The sequence below is a fragment of the Morchella sextelata genome (assembly GCF_020137385.1).
Source record: "Morchella sextelata strain SCLS chromosome Unknown scls_3, whole genome shotgun sequence".
NCBI lineage: Eukaryota > Fungi > Ascomycota > Pezizomycetes > Pezizales > Morchellaceae > Morchella > Morchella sextelata.
Window position 1 is genome coordinate 1,848,746 of NW_025408618.1, and position 18,559 is coordinate 1,867,304.

The following is an 18,559-nucleotide window of genomic DNA, read 5'->3' on the forward strand; positions in this document are numbered from 1 at the left end:
TCTTTACCGTCCTTTCCCCCACAGTCCAGGAACGAACAGCTCGATGAGATTGTTAACTGGCCTGGTTCCTGAGAATAACCGCCCGACACAGTGCAGCGGGCTGTCAGGGTCGTCGGGGTCGTCGGGGTCGTCGGCAGACGATAGTGGTCAGAAAAGTTTGCAGAAAATATCAAGGCAAAGATAAACCGCGCAAAGAGCCTCTTTTTCCTATTCCAGGGTCCACATTTCCACAGGGGGAAGTTTTCAGATCGATCTACGGTGTAACATTGTCAACGGTTGTGGAAAAAACATCTTCGCCGAGCCCACGACAACTTTGATATTCCTCACACTCGGTTGTCAGCAACCCAACGTGGCCAAAAAAAAAAAAAGAAAGAAAGAAAAAATGCATCCTAATATATGTTCTATTTATTAACTGTGTCCTGGCTATAGTGTAAATGTCCGACGACTCGTTCGCTGGGTTCATCCCACATGTTCCTCCGCAATTCGACGCCATGGTTTTGAGCGCTTTCTTGTCGTCCAAGCTCGTTGTCTCTGACGGACAACGTGCCACAGAGGATCCGTGGGGTAGTTAGAGCGCTGCTGTCCAGAATGGTTCTCGGGTGTTTTAATTTATAATCCTCAAGCTAAGATGCTCTCCAGCCTGACGCTTGCATCTCCGGGACCAGCCTCATAGCATATCACTCGACCATGTGCTGTAACAGTTGCACCACTGTGCACCGCAACTGAGAAACGAAAACCTGAACTTGACTTCCGACGTTATGTTCATCCCTTGTACCTTGGAAACGCGATGTCACCCCTTCCATTGTAATTATTTCGCTTATATTAGCACCCCCGGAAATTGATGAGTTCTTCACAGGTAGTTGGGTTATAGGGTTGTTCTTTCTGACATGTAGAACGTTGAGTACCAAATTTCTGCTTAAGTTCTAGGTATGTACATGATATAGCCATCCGTACTTATAGGTTTCTATGACTTGGACATATGTATATTTTGATTTTTTTTTTCTCGCACTGACAATTATGCTCTATTCGACCGTCAAATATTTCCCTCCGCCCGGAGAAATCGTCATCGGTACCGACGGGATCAAGAATACCTGGCCATTTGTGCACATAACTCCGGTGGACCGTAGTTGTTCGACTTTCTGCGATTCCCGGCTAAAACGAGACCCCCAATAACTTCTCCGCAATCGTATGGTATTACGGTGTGCACGAATGACACCCTCCCAGATGTGATTAGGAACTAAATTATCGGAGAGAATTGACAGCTGTAACTTTCCCATCATATATGTTTAAGCCACTCCGATAGGCTTGGCGTTGCAGAAAGGAATTGAAAAGGCCCTTAATACTACAATATCGACAGGATCATAACCTTCTGGTCTCAGTCGCATCACGATGTTTGGTTAAAGTGAAACGGACTGATAGAATGATGCTCGTATTTCCTAAATAGCCCGAGCCCGCACTGATAACTATCGAAAAAGGTTAACTGCAAGGGGCCTTTCTGTAATTGGCCACATGTATCTACCTAATTCTCGGGTCTAATTGAAATACTGACCCTACTTGCAGTCTAGTCAGAAATACAGTATGCAACATACATGTATCGCGATGATATCTATCAAACTGCAGAATACTCTACACCATGTATATATATACCATGCAGACCCTACATAACGAAAATTATCACCATAACTGTCAGGTGGCTCGAAGCCACTTTGGTCATCCTTCTATTACTCTTATCCGCGCCTCATGCCGTTCTAGGGCCCTCATCCGGGGCACTCGTGGCCACTCCAAAAGTGCACGGTTACTTCCGCGTGGTCGTTTGGAAACTGAAGCCACTTACCCAAAGGGCCTATCCCTGTATGTACAGCATTTTCAGTTTTTCTACGCATGCAGGAGATCATATTTCCTTGTTTTAATTTCAGTTTGCGGTACCTACGTTCAACTCGGCAGTGCTAAGCATTTTGGAATGAAAGTGGGTGTAGCTGAAATTCTGTTCCTGTCCTGCCGTTGCAGCCGTTTGGTTTTCGTCTACCTTTTCAAAACTCGCCTATTATATATATATTGCAAAGGAAGTCTTTCTGCAGCCTCCCCTACAGAATCAAGATCAATTACTTTCCCCTCTGGTTTCCCCGTTTACCGAAATTTACAAGGAAATATAACTTCGCACTCACTTCACAAGAAATGTTTCACACGTGATGATGAGCTTCTTCCAACAACCATAACGCACAGGCAATAGCCTGAACCTGTAAATCACTTACCCCACATCTTTCCCAGAGAATCTATATTGGGATCTGCCTATTTTTCTAGGCAATGATGTGGATTTTATCTTGGCCCCTTTCAAGTATGGAGGTTCCTGAACATCTATTATACGCAATTATAATAGTAGTTCAGCCTAGTATATACGAGTACGATAGTGTCAGACTTGTAAACTGATCATGTCGATTGAAAGAGGAAAAGATGGGTTATAAAGTTCTAGCCTCCATCCTCCGATATTTTGCTTTCGATTTAGGCAATCAATCGAAAACTCGGCTCCATCTCCGCAGATTTTACATCAGTACGCATTTTAGTTCCCCCCATCCTTTTGAGCCTATCTGTCCCCGATGCCAGAAAGATAATCAGTTGTAACTACACAAGTACCAGTACTCCTAATTAGATCTAGCCTGGCGTTGAGGTTCCTGCAAAGCCACACGATCGGCAACTGGCGGCGAGCACCTCGGTTACCTTGTGGCGCTCATAATACGCACGTGGTACAGTTTAGTGCAGGCGCTACCAACTGCTCTCTGAATTGAGAAGTGCCTATAACTCCTCACCGCCTGGCATGACTAGCCTGAGAAGCTGGCTTCAAGTCGCACAGCTGCTAATAGAGCGTTTTAGCTGTGCCAGTTGAACAGAAAGTCGGACAGGTTGGACAGAAATTCTAACTATTTTAGGCAAAGGCTTGCAAGGATTCAGCCAATAAGAGGTGCAGGACTTTCTGTCCAAGTGCTCGACTTTCTGTTCAACTGGCGCAGCTCAAACGCTCTAATGCTGTGAGCCAGAACCAGACCGCTCTTCACACAAGGTACCGTGGGCAAGTAAAGTGCGTAAAACAGCAACACACTCTCAGTGCTGCTGAATCTCGGAGTGCGTAATCTGACAAGCCTTAATGACCCTACGACTTCTCGTAGGCTGAGGATGTGTGCCCCATAATTAGGTACTCTAATTTTTGCTAACATCGTACACCGTTCAAAGACGTCTATCTCATGCCTTTGTAGGATTGTTTCAGACGAGGAAGTTTAGCACTCGAAGTAATACACCAGCTTGCGCACAACTTTGTGCTACATCATAACATGACTACATGTATTTAAGACACCCTTTATCCTTAATTCCTCTGACTCTCAGGTGAAGTGATCTTCTTAACTCTTTATATGATACTGGCATAAGTCCTGACTTTTCTCATCAAACCGGCTGAGGATACATTCTCTCCGAACCTGTGTTGGATATTCGGAATTTCTCCCGCCTCAAAGCTGAGCAATCGAATGTTAGGGGCACATCCAGGGCTTACCTGACGTTTGATGGTCAGTGCACGGAAAACCGGTACACTTACCTTAGTACCACAGGGAACCTACGTCCCAGGTAGGAGATTGTGAACAATTTAAACTCCGGGCAGGACGGTGTCGATCTGTGGCTAGCATTTTGTAGCTACTCTTAGACGTGACTATGGTGCCAGGTTTGGGCGTCAAAAGCGTAGACACAGCAGTCTCGCATTACTCTACGTGCCGTGTATCACAGTACATTGTAAAAGTAAGCATCGCAAGGCCAGGGTATCTGGACGCGCAATCCCAAAGCTCTATGAATCGAGGTTACTGGTCAGTTCACCCCAACGACTAATTATGAATTACTCCCCCTGCGTGACTACATCTTTCACGGTACTTCTTATCGTTCATTCGTACCTGTGAATAAGCGAGTGAAGTACAGGACTTAATGTTGACTCTGCCCGCCTGGCTAATACTGTTGGTTTCACTGTCTTACCGACGGGCTATTACTTTGTCGTGGTGGCAAGGGATCAGAAAATGGTTTGTCATTGTATAGGGCGAGCATTTCTAGGTACTCTATGTGGGTCCACCGTGGTTTCATCGGACTCCATTGATGGAGTGCATACTGATACTGCTTCTAGAGGGGCCTTAGCTGTGAGTATATATTACTAGACACACTCTTCCTGTTTTTTATCAAGGAGCCCAGCTCACGGACCTACCTTGAGGCCTTTTCTCGTCCTGCGAATAACTCTATATGTACCCCAGAAGATAACCCCCCAGGCTTCGCCAGGGACATACGTATGTACCCACTAATACTTTAAACCGGCGACACACAAAGTTGCTATGTAATCAAGGACACCCCCACCGGTTCCAGAACGGCTACGGCTGCGGAAACCTCTCAAAGTTATGCCTTACTAATCGCGGATGCTAATAGTCGGGTATTTCGTATGGAACGGACAATGAGCAGATCTGGGATAGCAATTGATTACCCACATAGACGGGGGGAAAGATGCCCGTAATGTCGAGTTCCGGAATAGCAAGGCGTGTCTGTATGCGGCTAAATCTCTCAGAAAAGGTCAGTACATGTATAAAGCCCACCACTGGTAAATTGGGGAGAACTGTTGTATTTTTGGAACAATCTTTACGGACTTTCTTCCGAAAAGTATGACGAGAAACCTAACGGCGCGGAAACGGATCAAGACGCGACCGCAGGAATTTCTTAGGGCTAGGGCGTATGTAGATTCGATATTTCCGGAGCTACCAGATGACAGGAATGGTAGATTATTTCTCCGATAATTGACACTAGGTTCAGGGTAGTTTCTCCAACCTGACGAGATATCTAGAGTGCGTGATAGTTGTTTCTCCATAGACCTGCCCCTGACAACGCATCGATCTCCGTCCCGCCGGAGATTCTCTGAAGTATAGACGGCTGTTATCCCAGGGATCGCGGCATAGGCTACATATAGGTATGCTGTTGACTAGGGAAATAACCTAACATCGCTCCACCCGCTATACATTAGCAGACTCCCTGCTCATAAATCTAGAAGTTTTTACCCAAATAGTACTAAATAGTCGGCTGTGGTACTTCTACTGAATTCTTCAGAGCTTAAAGGTCTAGAATCTTTACCCAAGTGTAGTGTGCCAACATCAGACATGGCAGTATTTCTGGACACCAGGCTTGCTTTACTCGCAGCTACCATAAACTTGCTCGATGAACAGCATATGACATCAAGACACCAGAGATATCGATAAGAAGACCGTTGAACATGAATAAGCCAAGTAAAGTTTGTTCAACGGTGGCTTTTAATTTCCAGAGGCGTTGGTGGTGTTTGGAAGGTGAGGTGTTGAGATGTTTCCCTCTCTTAAAACTGCGTGGTCCTGATAATCGATTAACTAAATGTCATTGGATCTGTAGCTTATCTCAGCCTTGCAATACCTTTTGTCCATAGCTTTCTAGAAATCATTTCAGTCAGTAGCTATTGCACTTGGCATCGAGTGATACCCTGTGATCAATATGATCACGAGGTATCTTGAGGCGAGGAGAAGGGATTGTATTGACTTGCGTCGGGTTGTATTAGATACTAGTATCTCTCGGGTTGTCTTGATGTTTCTTGGGACGTCGACTGTAAAAACCTTTTTGAAATGACAATATATGAGACGTCACGAGACAAGAAGGCTACGGTGTATCGAGGTGCATCGACCTCACTGGGAGCATATCTCAGACTGTTTCGTACATATACTCAAAGAAGAACACGAGTACTCGCACTTGAAAACCATTCTAATCATAGTTGAGATTCGTTTATGGGTTGGACTAAAGCTTCGAACCCTAATCTTGAGCGAATAGCCTTCTACAGATCGCATCTGCATATGGGAGGATGAAATGAGACGGATAGCCTAACTTGCGGCCATATTAGGATACGGAAATTAAGATGGAAGATAATTTCGTTGGAGGTCAGGATGTGGAGGTATTAAGATTTGAACGTGGGGGCGAAGGCACATAGTAGAATAGTGAGATTGGAGTGAGAATGATGAGTTTATATGAAAATACTGAGCGAGTGATGTAGTGACGACTGCGATGAGGGTTGATTTAAGTTCGAAGTTGAGCAGGGAATGCTCGCGCTAAGCTTGCTGAACCCATATTGTTCGTTCATTGGGCGTATTTTAAATCCTATTTCACCGAGGATACACTCGGCACGTATGCACAGTTTACGTGCATGTACAGCGCATAGATTCTCTCTGAAGTGTGGGGATCCCATGTGATGGGCAAGGGATCTTCTCGCGTGGTAAACTCTAACTGGACCTCATCTTATAGACCAGTTATTATGACCCAAAGACCCGATTCATCGAGTTCCAGCACGCAATTTCATGCAAGAGCCACGTTTCTGTGCAAACCAAGGTGTTGAAACCATGATCAGTACATGGATAGACATTGCATGTAGTTTGGTACATACATTACCTTATACCACGTGCCTTTCCATAGAACGGTTCTACAGGCCCCATAAACCTACAAGTCAACTAAACATGTGAGCATCTGCGCAGGATCTAGAAGATCACAATCATAAAAGCTACTTTGCATGATCTCCTGATTGGCCATGTAGACATTTTCTTGGAGGATCTCGTGCAACCGCAGATATTCCATATCGATCAATAGATATTTGTTCACTTTCTCCTCTTAATTGGGCTCTCTTCTGAACACCGTGGTATGTAGTTACTTGATAAAAGTGCCTGTAATTCGCTATCTGGATCATTCTTCACCACGTCAGGTTAGTTTTTCCTCACGAACACCTTCGCAGAGCGAGAGTACTCAACAATAGTTATCACGAAATTCTTCCCTCACCGAGAGATACCCCTTAGGCTGCGTCCAGGCGAGCTTTTTATTCAGGCTTGGAGTATCTGCCATACGTGTTTATAAGAACACTAGTCTCTCATACTGCTTATGAGCTACACCTAGCCTCTCTGCATGTGAATCACCGGGGATATTCTTCACGGAGAGAATTATACCGAAAGGTATGATTCATAAGACATCACTCGATATTTGTAAATGCATTCTTCTTCATCTCATGATACGTTTGTGATTCAGAGGTAACGATTACGTTGATCCAACACTGGTCAAGCATGATTCTGAGGAAATGTCGTATCACTTCTGCATCAGCAATACACACATCCTCCCAGTCCAAGTTTTTGTCCTCCGAATACCCGTTCTGTGTTTCAGATAGGCACAAAAGAAATGCTATTTAGTATTAATAATGGTTTCTTCACGGAATGCATTCCCCCGAGAAAACAAGAATCACAAAATGTCATTCGAAGCCTGTCACCCGGAGTAATCACAAGTTAAGCTTCGACCAATACTGGCAAGGCATACACTGGCTGTGCGGGGTGCGGGGTGCATGAATATAGTAACTACCGAGGCTTCAGGATAGTTGAGGAGGATAGCCGGAAGGCCGGAAAAGTTGAATCCGTCGGATATACGTTTAAGCATGATCAAGCATCAAGCTCTTTCCAGACGGCAATGAGTGAAAATAGCGGTAGCTATCACATAACCCCGATTTGTCCAGATTTTAAGTTTGGGGTCATAAGCTAAGTAATATTAAATCTCATCTATTTACAATCAAATCGTTAATTCGTAATGTTTTAGGTAAACATTTACTCTTTCCGAGCAGGCGCATCTTCTAGATGCACACCACTTGCTTTCTCTGCCCGCTCAAACACCCCCGTTTCCTCTCCTACCCTCCGTCTTTCTACAGTCTTTCCACCTGTACTCCATACGCCTCCAGTGATACCACCGCGGTCAAAGAGGTGGTCTACATCCTCCAGCTCAAGGCCTTTCGTCTCTGGGAAGAAGCAATACACAATCGGCACCATTCCAGCATTGAAAACAGCAAAGATGATGAATGTCTTCCACCCGATATTGTCGATGGCAATTGGTGTAATCTCAACTACCGTAAACACAGCAAGCCAATTGAACGCCGACCCTATGGCCTGTGCGCGGGACCTGAGTCGAGTGGTTGAGACTTCGGAGCCATAATACCATGGTACGGGGAGCCAGCCGATGCCCAGGAAGATCTGAAAGATGAAGACCATTGCACAGGCACCGTATGCAGCGGACACAGATTCAAGCGAGAGCAGAATTGAAGCCAGTGAGAAACATAGGCAGAGACCGACAGAGGAGAACATGAGGAGAGGACGACGACCAAGTCTATCAACTATCCACAATGGGATAAAAGAGCCGACCAGATAAGTCAGGGATGTGCAGCCACCGAGGATGAGAGACATATTGCGGGTGAGTCCCATAGTCTGCTGATAAACAACTGGGGCATAGTAGTTGATCATGTTTGCACCTATGGACCGAGTGATCAGTTGTGACTAACGCAATTTGCAGTGAAGTTTCTTTTTTACCTGTTGCTTGTTGCATGACCATGACAGCAATTGCAAGACAGATTCTTCGAAAGTTCTGAATCTTGCCACCGATAAAGAGTTCTTTGAATTTGAATGGACCGCCTTGACTTTCTAGCGCTACCGACGCCTCAATGTCCTGACGGAGTTCGACTATTCTTGGATGATCGGGGAAATATTCCTCTCCCTCAAGATCTGCCAAAACCTGGGCTGCTTCTTCACCGCGATCTTGAGCGACAAGCCATCTATGAGGCTGTTAGTACAGCCGTACTCGACCAGGGGAGATCTGGATGTATACCTGGGGGTTTCCGGAAGCATGAGGATTTGCAAGACGAGAAACAAGGCAAAAAACGCCTGGAATCCAAGAGGAAGACGCCATTGCATGGGGCCATCATTGAAAGATGTGCCATAATCCAACCAATAAGCTATGAGGAGTCAGCACCATCTATGTTTATCCGCAATCATGGGGCAGTTTTACCAATACAAAGTCCAAAGATGGTAACGACAGCCTGTGTAGTAAGTAGCATACCCCTGACTCTTGCCGGGGAACACTCTGCCTGATAGACCGGAATAGTGCTAGAGTTGAAACCATTTCCCTGCATAAAGAGCATTAGCACTATGCATGTTTGCACCGTCGATACGAAACGCGCATTCAACTTACAATACCGGTCACAATTCTACCAACAATCAACTGGGCCAGTGTAGTAGAACTCGTCAAGATTGCGGTCCCAACCAACATTGTTATCCCACCAGCCATAATCATACGCTTCCGGCCCATCTTCTCTCCGATGTAAAAACACAATATCGATCCAACAACACAACCAATCTAGGTCGCATGACACAAGTTAGCTTTTTCGATGGCCATCGGCAATGGATCGAGGGGAGTAAGCATGCAAACTTACATCATAGATAGCGACAATTGTACCCTGTGTACTGGTACCTGGGTAGTTGAAATCCTTTGCGAAGCGGTTATCTGCGCCGATGATGCCGCTCATGACACCTGCAATGTGATATATGATTAGTCGACGGTGTGCGGATTTGAAGGGAACGGTACCGGCGCAGGTGTCAATGATTACCTTGGTCGTATCCCAGGAGCAGGAAGCCTTGACAACAGCATGCTGTGATTGTGTAGACGAGAGCATTGCCGTACAATCTAGGTTTCCACATGACTTTTTGATGCGTGGCTGATGCTTCTGCCTCTGGTATTGTTGTTTGATCAGTATTATAAGGCTCGTTATTCTGTTTGATGGGACCTTCTTTCTAGTGCTTCCCCACAACAAGCTGCCGACGGTAGATGATGCGGAGAAATGGAATTCCAAAGTTGCCCGTCCCCGGTTTTTATATATAAAAGAGATCTGGGGTAGAGAGTAGCACGTGGTAGGTATGTATGTAGGGCAATATCATCATACATCATGTAATATAATTAATATACACGTCCTCCTCCTCCTCCCCAAGATTGGGGCGAATTATAGAATATCGCGTCCTAAGCGAGTAATCAGTTACCTGGGATTCGTCTCTGGGGTTTCGGTTGAACGTTTTCCGACAGCAGCGGTCCAAGAAACGATGGACTGGACGAATCGCCGGGATGGGCCCGGCGTGGGTGACGATTCACGGCAGTGATGTTCTCGAGGAGTGTTGGCAGCATTGCATTCCAGGAGTAGAGGTGGCCAGTGTTGTATGTGAAAGAATAGCCGTATTATCATGATATTAACATTGTATATATAGATTGTTCTTGGGAGCAATCTATCCAAGCTACAGTAAAGATTGCGGTGTTTGGATCATGGAGATCACTCGGCAGTAGATTAGTGAGATGGATACGACAAGCCACCACCACGATCGGGTACCCGTCCACACTAGCTCAACCCACAACCTAAACCTACAACTAGCCGAACCCAGCCCACAGTTTCCCCACCACGCCAGCCAGCCAGCCAGGATTCCCCACAAAGAACGCTTATCCAGCGGGGGGGTTAAAGCCATGTAACCTTCTTGCAAGTAACTATGGGGTAAGGGTTGTGTGTGGCACTGTGTGCGCCCCATTGCAACCAACCTCGGGAGTTTGCGCCTTCGGTACAATGCCCACCGAGCAGCCGACGGCAGGCAGAGAGGGGCGTTGGTGTGGTGAGAAGGGAAGGTGTGTGCGGTCAGAGAGAGAGGGAAAAAAAGATGTTGCTTTTACCCCGCCTTTCCGGGTTCCCCGTTTGTGATTCGCTGGAAGGGAAGAGCATCTCATGTGAGAGAAAGGATGCGATGCTGCATGCAGGGGGGTGGGGCGTGGGGCGTGGGGCGTGGGAAAGGGTTTCTGTTTCTGCTGTGAGAGAGATGGAGGGAGGGGGGGAGAGGGCTGGACAGAGGGACGGAGGGAGCGATGCACAGAAGAGACGCATGGAGAGAGAAAGGCAGACACAGACAGCGCAGAGGCCGAGAGGGGATGCGTAGCCGGCTGAAAACGGACTGGTGTGGGGAATGCAGCCCGGGGTGTGCGAGGTGAAGTGATGAGTGATGGGCTGTGTCGCATACCCGGGAGTGAGTGTCTGTCTGCTATCTCTCACTCGTCTCTTCACTCACACTCTCACTCACTCTCACTATCTATCTCCCTGGCAGTCTCTCTCTCTCACTACCGCGCGCTCTCCCGCTCACGTGGGCAGATGGAGCTCCTCCTCCTCCTCCTCCTCCTCCTCCTCCTCCTCTCTGCGCAGGGCTAGTCCCGCAGAAGAGTGTCGGGCCCGGAATTAGTTTTCCCCCCCCGGGACACCTCTGGGGATGGATGGATGGATGGATCGATGCTTTGGTGGCCAGTTATGTTGGGCCCGGTGGCCCTTGGGTCTTGGGTCTTGGGCATATATAAGGAAGCTCCATCTGCCGCTCTGTGTTTGTTCTTCTTCTGGGCATCCGTCCTTCTTTGTGTTCTCATTCTTCTCCTTCTTTATAGAGACAGTTATATAAAGAATTGTTCTTCTTCTTCACGCAATCCCTCTATCTCTCGCAGAATCTCTACAAGCAATGTCGGAAATTAAGCAGTGGCCCACTATCAAGGCCATCAAGACCTATGTCGTCGACGGTGTCGGCTCGGGCGGTGATTATCACAATGTTGCCGGCGGCCATTGGTATTGTCCCCAATCCCAATTACCACCCCAATTACTGCCCCAATTGTCATCTCCGTGATCTATCGCAGTAGCAGTAGACGCATTGCAGCCGTAGATTGTAGCAGTAGTACTAACGCCCCCCCCACCCAGGCTCGTCGACTCCCCCATCGCAAACCCCATGTCCCGCTTCGAGAAATACAAGCACTCACGCACCTCCTGGGGCATCAACGTGCTCGGCTCCTTCTGCGTCGAGATTGAGGCCACCGATGGCACCACGGGCTTCGCCACCGGCTTCGGCGGTCCCCCCGCCTGCTGGATCGTGCACCAGCACCTCGAGCGCTTCCTGATCGGAAATGACCCGCGCAACCTCTCGCTCATGTGGGACCAGATGTTCCGCGCCACAACCTTCTACGGCCGCAAGGGCCTGCCCATCGCCACCATCTCCGTCGTCGACCTGGCCCTGTGGGACCTCCTCGGAAAGATCCGCGGCGAGCCAGTGTATAAGATGATTGGCGGCGCGACGAGGGACAAGCTGAGTTTCTACTGCACGGGGCCTGACGCAGTCGCGACAAAGGAGATGGGATTCTTTGGTGCGAAGTTGCCGCTGCCGTATGGGCCTGATGATGGCCACGAGGGGCTGAGGAAGAATGTGGACTTCTTGAAGAAGCACAGGGAGTCGGTGGGACCGGATTACCCCATTATGGTCGATTGCTATATGAGCTTGACAGTGCCCTACACGATCCAGCTGGCGACGGCATGTCTGGATCTGAACATCAATTGGTGGGAGGAGGTCCTTCACCCGGATGACTTTGACGGCTTCCAGCAGCTCAAGCAGGCGCTGCCGCAGCTCAAGTTCACTACCGGCGAGGTACTTTGCCCCCCTCTCCCACACACATACATAACTGCGCAGATGTACTAACTGAAAAACAGCACGAATACACCCGCTATGGCTTCCGCAAACTCATCGAAGGCCGCAACCTCGACATCCTCCAGCCCGACGTCATGTGGGTCGGCGGTCTCACCGAGCTCCTCAAAGTCACCGCCATGGCCGCCGCTTACGACATTCCCGTCGTCCCGCACGCCTCGGGCCCCTACTCCTACCACTACGTTGTCTCGCAGTCAAACTGCCCCTTCCAGGAGTACCTCGCAAACTCGCCCGACGGAAAGTCTGTCTACCCTGTGTTTGGCGATATGTTCATTGATGAGCCCGTTCCCATTAATGGCTCTATGGATGTGTCCGTGCTGGATAAGCCGGGTTTCGGGCTGGTGTTGAATCCGAAGGCGAGGTTGGTGGATGCCCGGTTTTTGTTGAGTCCTACTCCGCAGAAAGCGTTGACGCCACCGGCTGCGGGCGTGGCGCCGAAGGCGGTGAATGGCGCGAATGGGGTGAAGGCGCAGGAGGAGAGTGCGCATTGACTAGCGAGGCGGTGGAGGAGGTTTTTGAAATAGACTTCCTGGTACGATGATAGAGAGTGGATGGATGGATTATCTGCATCTGCATTTCTAGACATGTTAGGAATTTATGTTTGATTATGGGATTGTGTTTTTTTTTTGTTTTATTTCTTTGGTTGCTTTTTTATTTGTATTTATCTAGCTATTCTCTCTCTCTTCTCCGGTTTCACAATGTTTTTTTTCTGGGGGGAACCCAAGGCCAAGGCCGGCGCAACAGCAGCAGCACAATTTCATGCATGGATATCATTTCCACACCTTTTTTTTCTTTTTCCCGCCGATACAAAAATGGCAATCTAAAGAAATAAAGGGGAAGCCGGGGTCACAACCACGTTTTTTTCCTGCAAAGGGAATCATTTCACCCTCACGATCCCGCGCTATCACGTGATTCTCTAAATAATTAGATAAATAATCCCCGCCTCTGCCCCGCAATTGGGGATAAAAAGAGCTTTAGAGAATCTCCCGAGCTTTGGTTAGTAGTGTCAGTGATCAGAAGAAGCATATAAGGCCCGCAATCCCCGCATTGAACTCCTCAATTCTCCAAATTCCCCAAAACCTCAAAAACCTCACCTCCCAACACCACCACTCCCGCACCGCCAAGAAATCAAAAAAAAAATGTCCACCAAACTCCTCACCAACAAAGTCGTCGCCATCACCGGCGCCGCCACGGGCATCGGCCGCGCCATCGCAATCGCAATGGCCACCCACGGCGCAAAACTCGCCATAAACTACCTCAACGACACGCAGTCCGCGTCCATCGCCAGCCTGCGCGCCACCATCGAGTCCGCCCCCATCTCGTCCTCCCTCCTCGCCATCCCCGGCGACATCTCGCTCCCCGCCACCTCCGAGGCCCTAATAGAGCAGACGGTCGCAAAATATGGCCGCCTGGACGTGTTTGTGTCCAACGCGGGGGTGTGCCAGTTCGCCGACTTCCTCACGCTGCCGAAGGAGCTGTATGAGCGCACGGTAAGGATCAATCTTGATGGCGCGTTCTATGCGACGCAGGCGGCGGCGAGGCAGCTGGTGAAGCAGGGCGGCGGGGGGAGCATCATTGGCGTGAGCTCGATTAGTGCGCTGGTGGGCGGCGCGGGGCAGACGCATTATACGCCGACGAAGGCGGGCGTGCTGAGCTTGATGCAGAGCTGCGCGGCGGCGCTGGGGAAGCATGGGATAAGGTGCAATGCGATCCTGCCGGGGACCATCAAGACGGCGCTGAATGAGGAGGATCTGGAGGATGAGGGGAAGAGGACGTATATGGAGGGGCGCATACCGCTGGGGAGGACGGGGGTGCCGGAGGATGTGGCGGGGCCAGCGGTGTTTTTGGCGAGTGATTTGTCGAGTTATATGGTGAGTTTTTGATTCCTTTTAGTGTTTTTTTGGGGGTGGTGATTTCGCAAATTTGGGTGTGGTTTTTTGTGGTTGTGGTGCTGATTCGGTGTCAATGATATTTAGACAGGTGCGCAGTTGCTGGTTGGTGAGTGCAACCTCTTCTCTTCTCTGCTTTCTTCCTTGCTTCATGCGATATCAATCGTGAGTGAAACACAGCTGACACAATCCCAATCCCTCCAGACGGCGGCCTCTTCGTCAACCTCCAGTAGTAGTATGTAGTAACGGTGCCGTAGAGCCGGGCTTTCCTTTTTCTTTTTCCTTATTTCTCGAGCTCAAACATGTATGCATAACACAATGGAATATACCCTCCGGATCCTACTATATCGTCGGAGAAAAGGATAGCAATTAAGATCTCTAATCTCGAACCTACATATACATCCGTGACACAAGGCAATTAATGTATCTCATCGCGCACCAGGCGCCATCGATACTGTCGAGATGGTGAATGTAGTAGAGCCCAGTGCGTGCTATACCCACGAGTCCGCAAAGTCACACCAGGCTCTGAGACCCGCAGACGTCAGTTTAGGCACAACTCACAGACCCCTGCCGCCCGCATCCCTGCCGCCCAGCTAGACTGAATACGGAATAGCCAGCACAGAGCCGCACACACACCGTTCGCCCGCAGCTCGGGTCAGTGCCCACCGAGCGCCCACGTGCAAAGTTTATCCGGCCCCGCGGGAGAGTGCCGAGAAGCGAGAGTCCCCGCGACGCAGAACCCCGCCTGCGCGTCATGGCGTGTCACTCGCAAGCCATGCCCGGAGTGCGCGCCGAGCCCTAGCCCTGTGGGGGATTTCCCCCTCATCTCATGCAGCCCGGGCGGCCGAGGTCTGGCTGGGCTGATGCAATGGAGGGCGGGAGGACAGGTGCTGTAAATACCTATCTAGAAGCTATATCTCGCTCTTCTTGTTGGTTAGACCTATTCTACTCATCTGCCAGCCATACTCACCACCAAAAAGACAGAAACAAAAAAAAAAAGAACCAAGAAACACAGCCAAATATAAAATATACCCAAAGATGTCACGCTTCCTCCCCCCCGCCGGCGGAATCTACGTCCCCGTCCCTACTTTCTTCGTGAGCAAGTCCGCTAGCACCTATAGCAGCACTAGCCCGCCCCTCGACCTCGAAGCGCAAGCTGCACACTCCATCCACCTCGCAAAGTCCGGCTGCCGCGGCCTGGTACTTCTCGGCTCCACCGGTGAGGCCGTGCACCTCACACGCGCGGAGCGGGCCTCGCAGATCTCGTATGTGCGGCAGGCGCTCGAGGCCGCGGGCTTCAAGGACTACCCACTGATTGCGGGGACGGCGACGAACGGGATTGAGGAGACGGTTCAGCTGCTGGCGGAGGCGAAGGAAGCCGGCGCGGGATGGGGGTTGGTGTTGGCGCCCGGGTACTTTGCGGGCGCGGTGGATCAGGCGGGTATTAGAGGGTGGTTTGAGGCCGTGGCAGATGAGAGTCCGATTCCGGTTATGATGTTGGTTTGCTCCTTTCTTCAGCTAAATTGGATAATTATAAGTGTATGATTGCTGATTCTATCTTGTGGGTGAAGCTATCATTACCCCGGCGTATCCAACAACGTCAAGATCCTCCCCTCTACATTCCGCGCCCTCGCCGCACACCCAAACATCGTCGGCGGCAAGCTCTCCCACGGCGACATCTCCGTGCACGCCCAGATCGCACTCGACCCTTCCATCGACACCGACCACTTCCACCTCTTCACCGGCCTCGGGCAACAGCTGTTCCCCGTACTACAGGTCGGTTGCTTCGGCGCCATTGACGGTCTCGCCGGCATCTTCCCCAAGAGCGTCGTGGCGCTGTATAATCTTGTGACGGCCGAGGGCCCGCTCGACACAGAGCGCCTGCAGAAGATCCGGGCGCTGCAGTATATGGTGTCGAGTGCAGAGGAGCTGATTGTGAGTTGGGGGACGGTGGGGATCAAGGAGGCGGTCAGTAGGGTGTTGGGCTTTGGGGACGTGGATGGTGGGAGGTTACCGTTGGCGAAGGGAATGGGAGAGGGTGAGTGGGCGAGGTGGGCGCCGATTATGGCGGATATGGGGAAGATTGAGGCGGCGTTGTAGGCCATAACCTTGGGTGTGGGGGAGCTTTATTGTAAATAGTTATTAATTAGCGAATGGAATGAGATTGATCTTCCAAGTGATCAATGATTGGATTCCTTACCCGCGAATACTGTGATTTATGGACAATTCTTTAGTAAGACTCATCTAAGTAGTTAGGCTGGTCTCTGAGCCAGACGTATACCCACAGGGCGGAGTTATCTTGAATATTTTAAACTCTAATGCTACAAGCAATTGCGAGAAGACAAGGGGTGTAAATGACACTAGGAAGTGGTAGGAAATCAACTTTGCATGGCATTTTGCTTGATAGTTAGAGACCGGAGGGTTGATGAAATAGAGAGGAGTTGGTGACGGGAAATACTGCTTAGGTTAAATAGATAAATACATGTATATACACACGTGTATTCCAGCCTCTAAAAGACCAGCTAAGTGTGTTATCGGATTCTGTAGCTCTCGCAAAGCTTAAAGTGTAAGTTGACCAGCTTGGCAACATGTGTACTACGGGCGTGAGGGGAAAGCCAAACGACCTGTTTGCAGTCAAAGATGCCGAGGGAAGTTTCTCTACCCATCTCAATCTGCAGATCCAGCTGGTAAATTACATTGAAGCCAATGTGAGGGCGGGAAAGACTACATGTATGTTGTTTAGATAAGCCGAATCACAAGGAATCACTCGTGCCTAGCACGGCCGGAGGAGGCCGCCATCACCACACAGGCGTGCAGCAAAGCAATTCAGCTAGCGGACCCATCTACATACATGTACATACATACATGTGCCCCGGCACAGAACACCCTACCGCTAACTTCGGAAAATTAAATTTCCGACACCAGTTCGGCCCATCGTCCTGCATAGCATCAGATATTGCCAAGCTAGCTCCCTTTCTTTTGTCCCTCGCTTGCTTCCCTTCTATCCTTCTCCTGTTTTCTCTCCGTCTTTCTCTTTCTCCTCTTCATATGTTCCTCACACGTATTTTGTCTCCCCTTTCACCATCATCAACACCCATCCTGTAATGACTTTTCCATCCCCCGTCCCGTGTGGGCGAACCCCCTTCTCTACGTATCCGCCGCCTAGCATCGAGGTCTTCACTTATATCGGGTTGGTTTCTGGCTCTGTCCACTGATAGAGGAGACCCCTCCGATACAGGTAAAGACTTGGATGCTATGTATATCGAAATGTAGATTCTCAAGTCTCGCGTTTTTATGTAGGCACGTAAGTAGCAGCTCGAATTCACTTTTAATAAAGTAAGTTAACGGCCGAATGTCCTCTTAATATATAGATATCAGCTAACAGCGCTCGAAGGCCCGGGGTATGGTTACCCTGTCATTTATAGGATGAAAAAGCCGGGAATGCATATATAGCAATATCACCGCTCCTTTGTTATACCGGTTGGGACCCAAGCCTAATGTGCTTCCAGCACATAGCTGCCGAGAAAGTCTCACTCGAACAGAACGCAAGGGCCTGAAAATAATAAACCCTTGTTGGTCCCCACTCGGGAATAGTGCAACTTCAACCCAGCCTATAGCTTGTCTACCTTGCGTAGGGCTCCGTTATGTATGTACACAATGCGAAAATAGCCTCGGGTATACATCTGCTGGTAGGGGCAGGTGCATGATCGTCCTCTCGAGATGAAAAACCTACGACAAGGCAGTAGGACTATGAAGCATCCAAAAGCCTGATGCCGGGATGCATTGGCGGGGGTCCGGGGTAAGGCGTGGAGCCCAGAGCCACATGGATACATCTATCGAGGCCTCCCACCTATATATGAACCATATCCTAGTGAAGGTGGATACGAGGTTACCTGTTATCTCTTGCCACCCTACCCTCGTATACCTCATCTATAAAAAAGCGGACCTGGGTGGATCTGAACGAAGGGCAGCAAGAGACAGTCTAGGAACGAGGCTAGACCCAGGGATACCAACAAGTTGTGTAGCTGTCGTCTTCTCAACATCCTGGCAATATAGGGGCGCTTTTCCATAAGTATTAGCCATTTGGATTATCTCATAGAGTCGTGGGTTGCTCCCAGAAGTACATTATGTATAATGAGGAGATTTATCCATCAACGATTACATCAAAATCTCAATCCTATAGGCCGAGGGGAGTCTATCCAGGTATTTTATTAGACGACAACGTCACTTCTTGCGTGGATTTGGCGCACCCAGGCTAAA

General features: G+C 49.3%; 4 protein-coding genes across 4 annotated transcripts; 3 read left to right on the top strand and 1 right to left on the bottom strand.

Annotated features, from left to right (window-relative positions):
* Positions 1–7,652: 7,652 nt before the first annotated feature.
* H6S33_009313 (uncharacterized protein) lies at positions 7,653–9,569 on the bottom strand (the record flags this gene model as incomplete). The annotated part of the gene is made up of 7 exons (XM_044840694.1): positions 7,653–8,347; positions 8,406–8,647; positions 8,701–8,827; positions 8,881–8,998; positions 9,064–9,228; positions 9,305–9,402; positions 9,479–9,569. 7 exons carry the CDS (start codon positions 9,567–9,569, stop codon positions 7,653–7,655), a joined length of 1,536 nt encoding a protein of 511 aa, XP_044698128.1.
* A 1,833-nt stretch (positions 9,570–11,402) lies between these two features.
* Positions 11,403–12,901, top strand: H6S33_009314 (uncharacterized protein; the record flags this gene model as incomplete). The annotated part of the gene is made up of 3 exons (XM_044840695.1): positions 11,403–11,506; positions 11,636–12,353; positions 12,416–12,901. The coding sequence occupies 3 exons, from the start codon at positions 11,403–11,405 to the stop codon at positions 12,899–12,901; spliced, it is 1,308 nt and encodes a 435-aa protein (XP_044698129.1).
* A 648-nt stretch (positions 12,902–13,549) lies between these two features.
* Positions 13,550–14,293, top strand: H6S33_009315 (uncharacterized protein; the record flags this gene model as incomplete). Its single annotated transcript, XM_044840696.1, has 1 exon — positions 13,550–14,293. The coding sequence occupies one exon, from the start codon at positions 13,550–13,552 to the stop codon at positions 14,291–14,293; it is 744 nt and encodes a 247-aa protein (XP_044698130.1).
* A 1,044-nt stretch (positions 14,294–15,337) lies between these two features.
* Positions 15,338–16,399, top strand: H6S33_009316 (uncharacterized protein; the record flags this gene model as incomplete). The annotated part of the gene is made up of 2 exons (XM_044840698.1): positions 15,338–15,795; positions 15,871–16,399. 2 exons carry the CDS (start codon positions 15,338–15,340, stop codon positions 16,397–16,399), a joined length of 987 nt encoding a protein of 328 aa, XP_044698131.1.
* Positions 16,400–18,559: the final 2,160 nt, after the last annotated feature.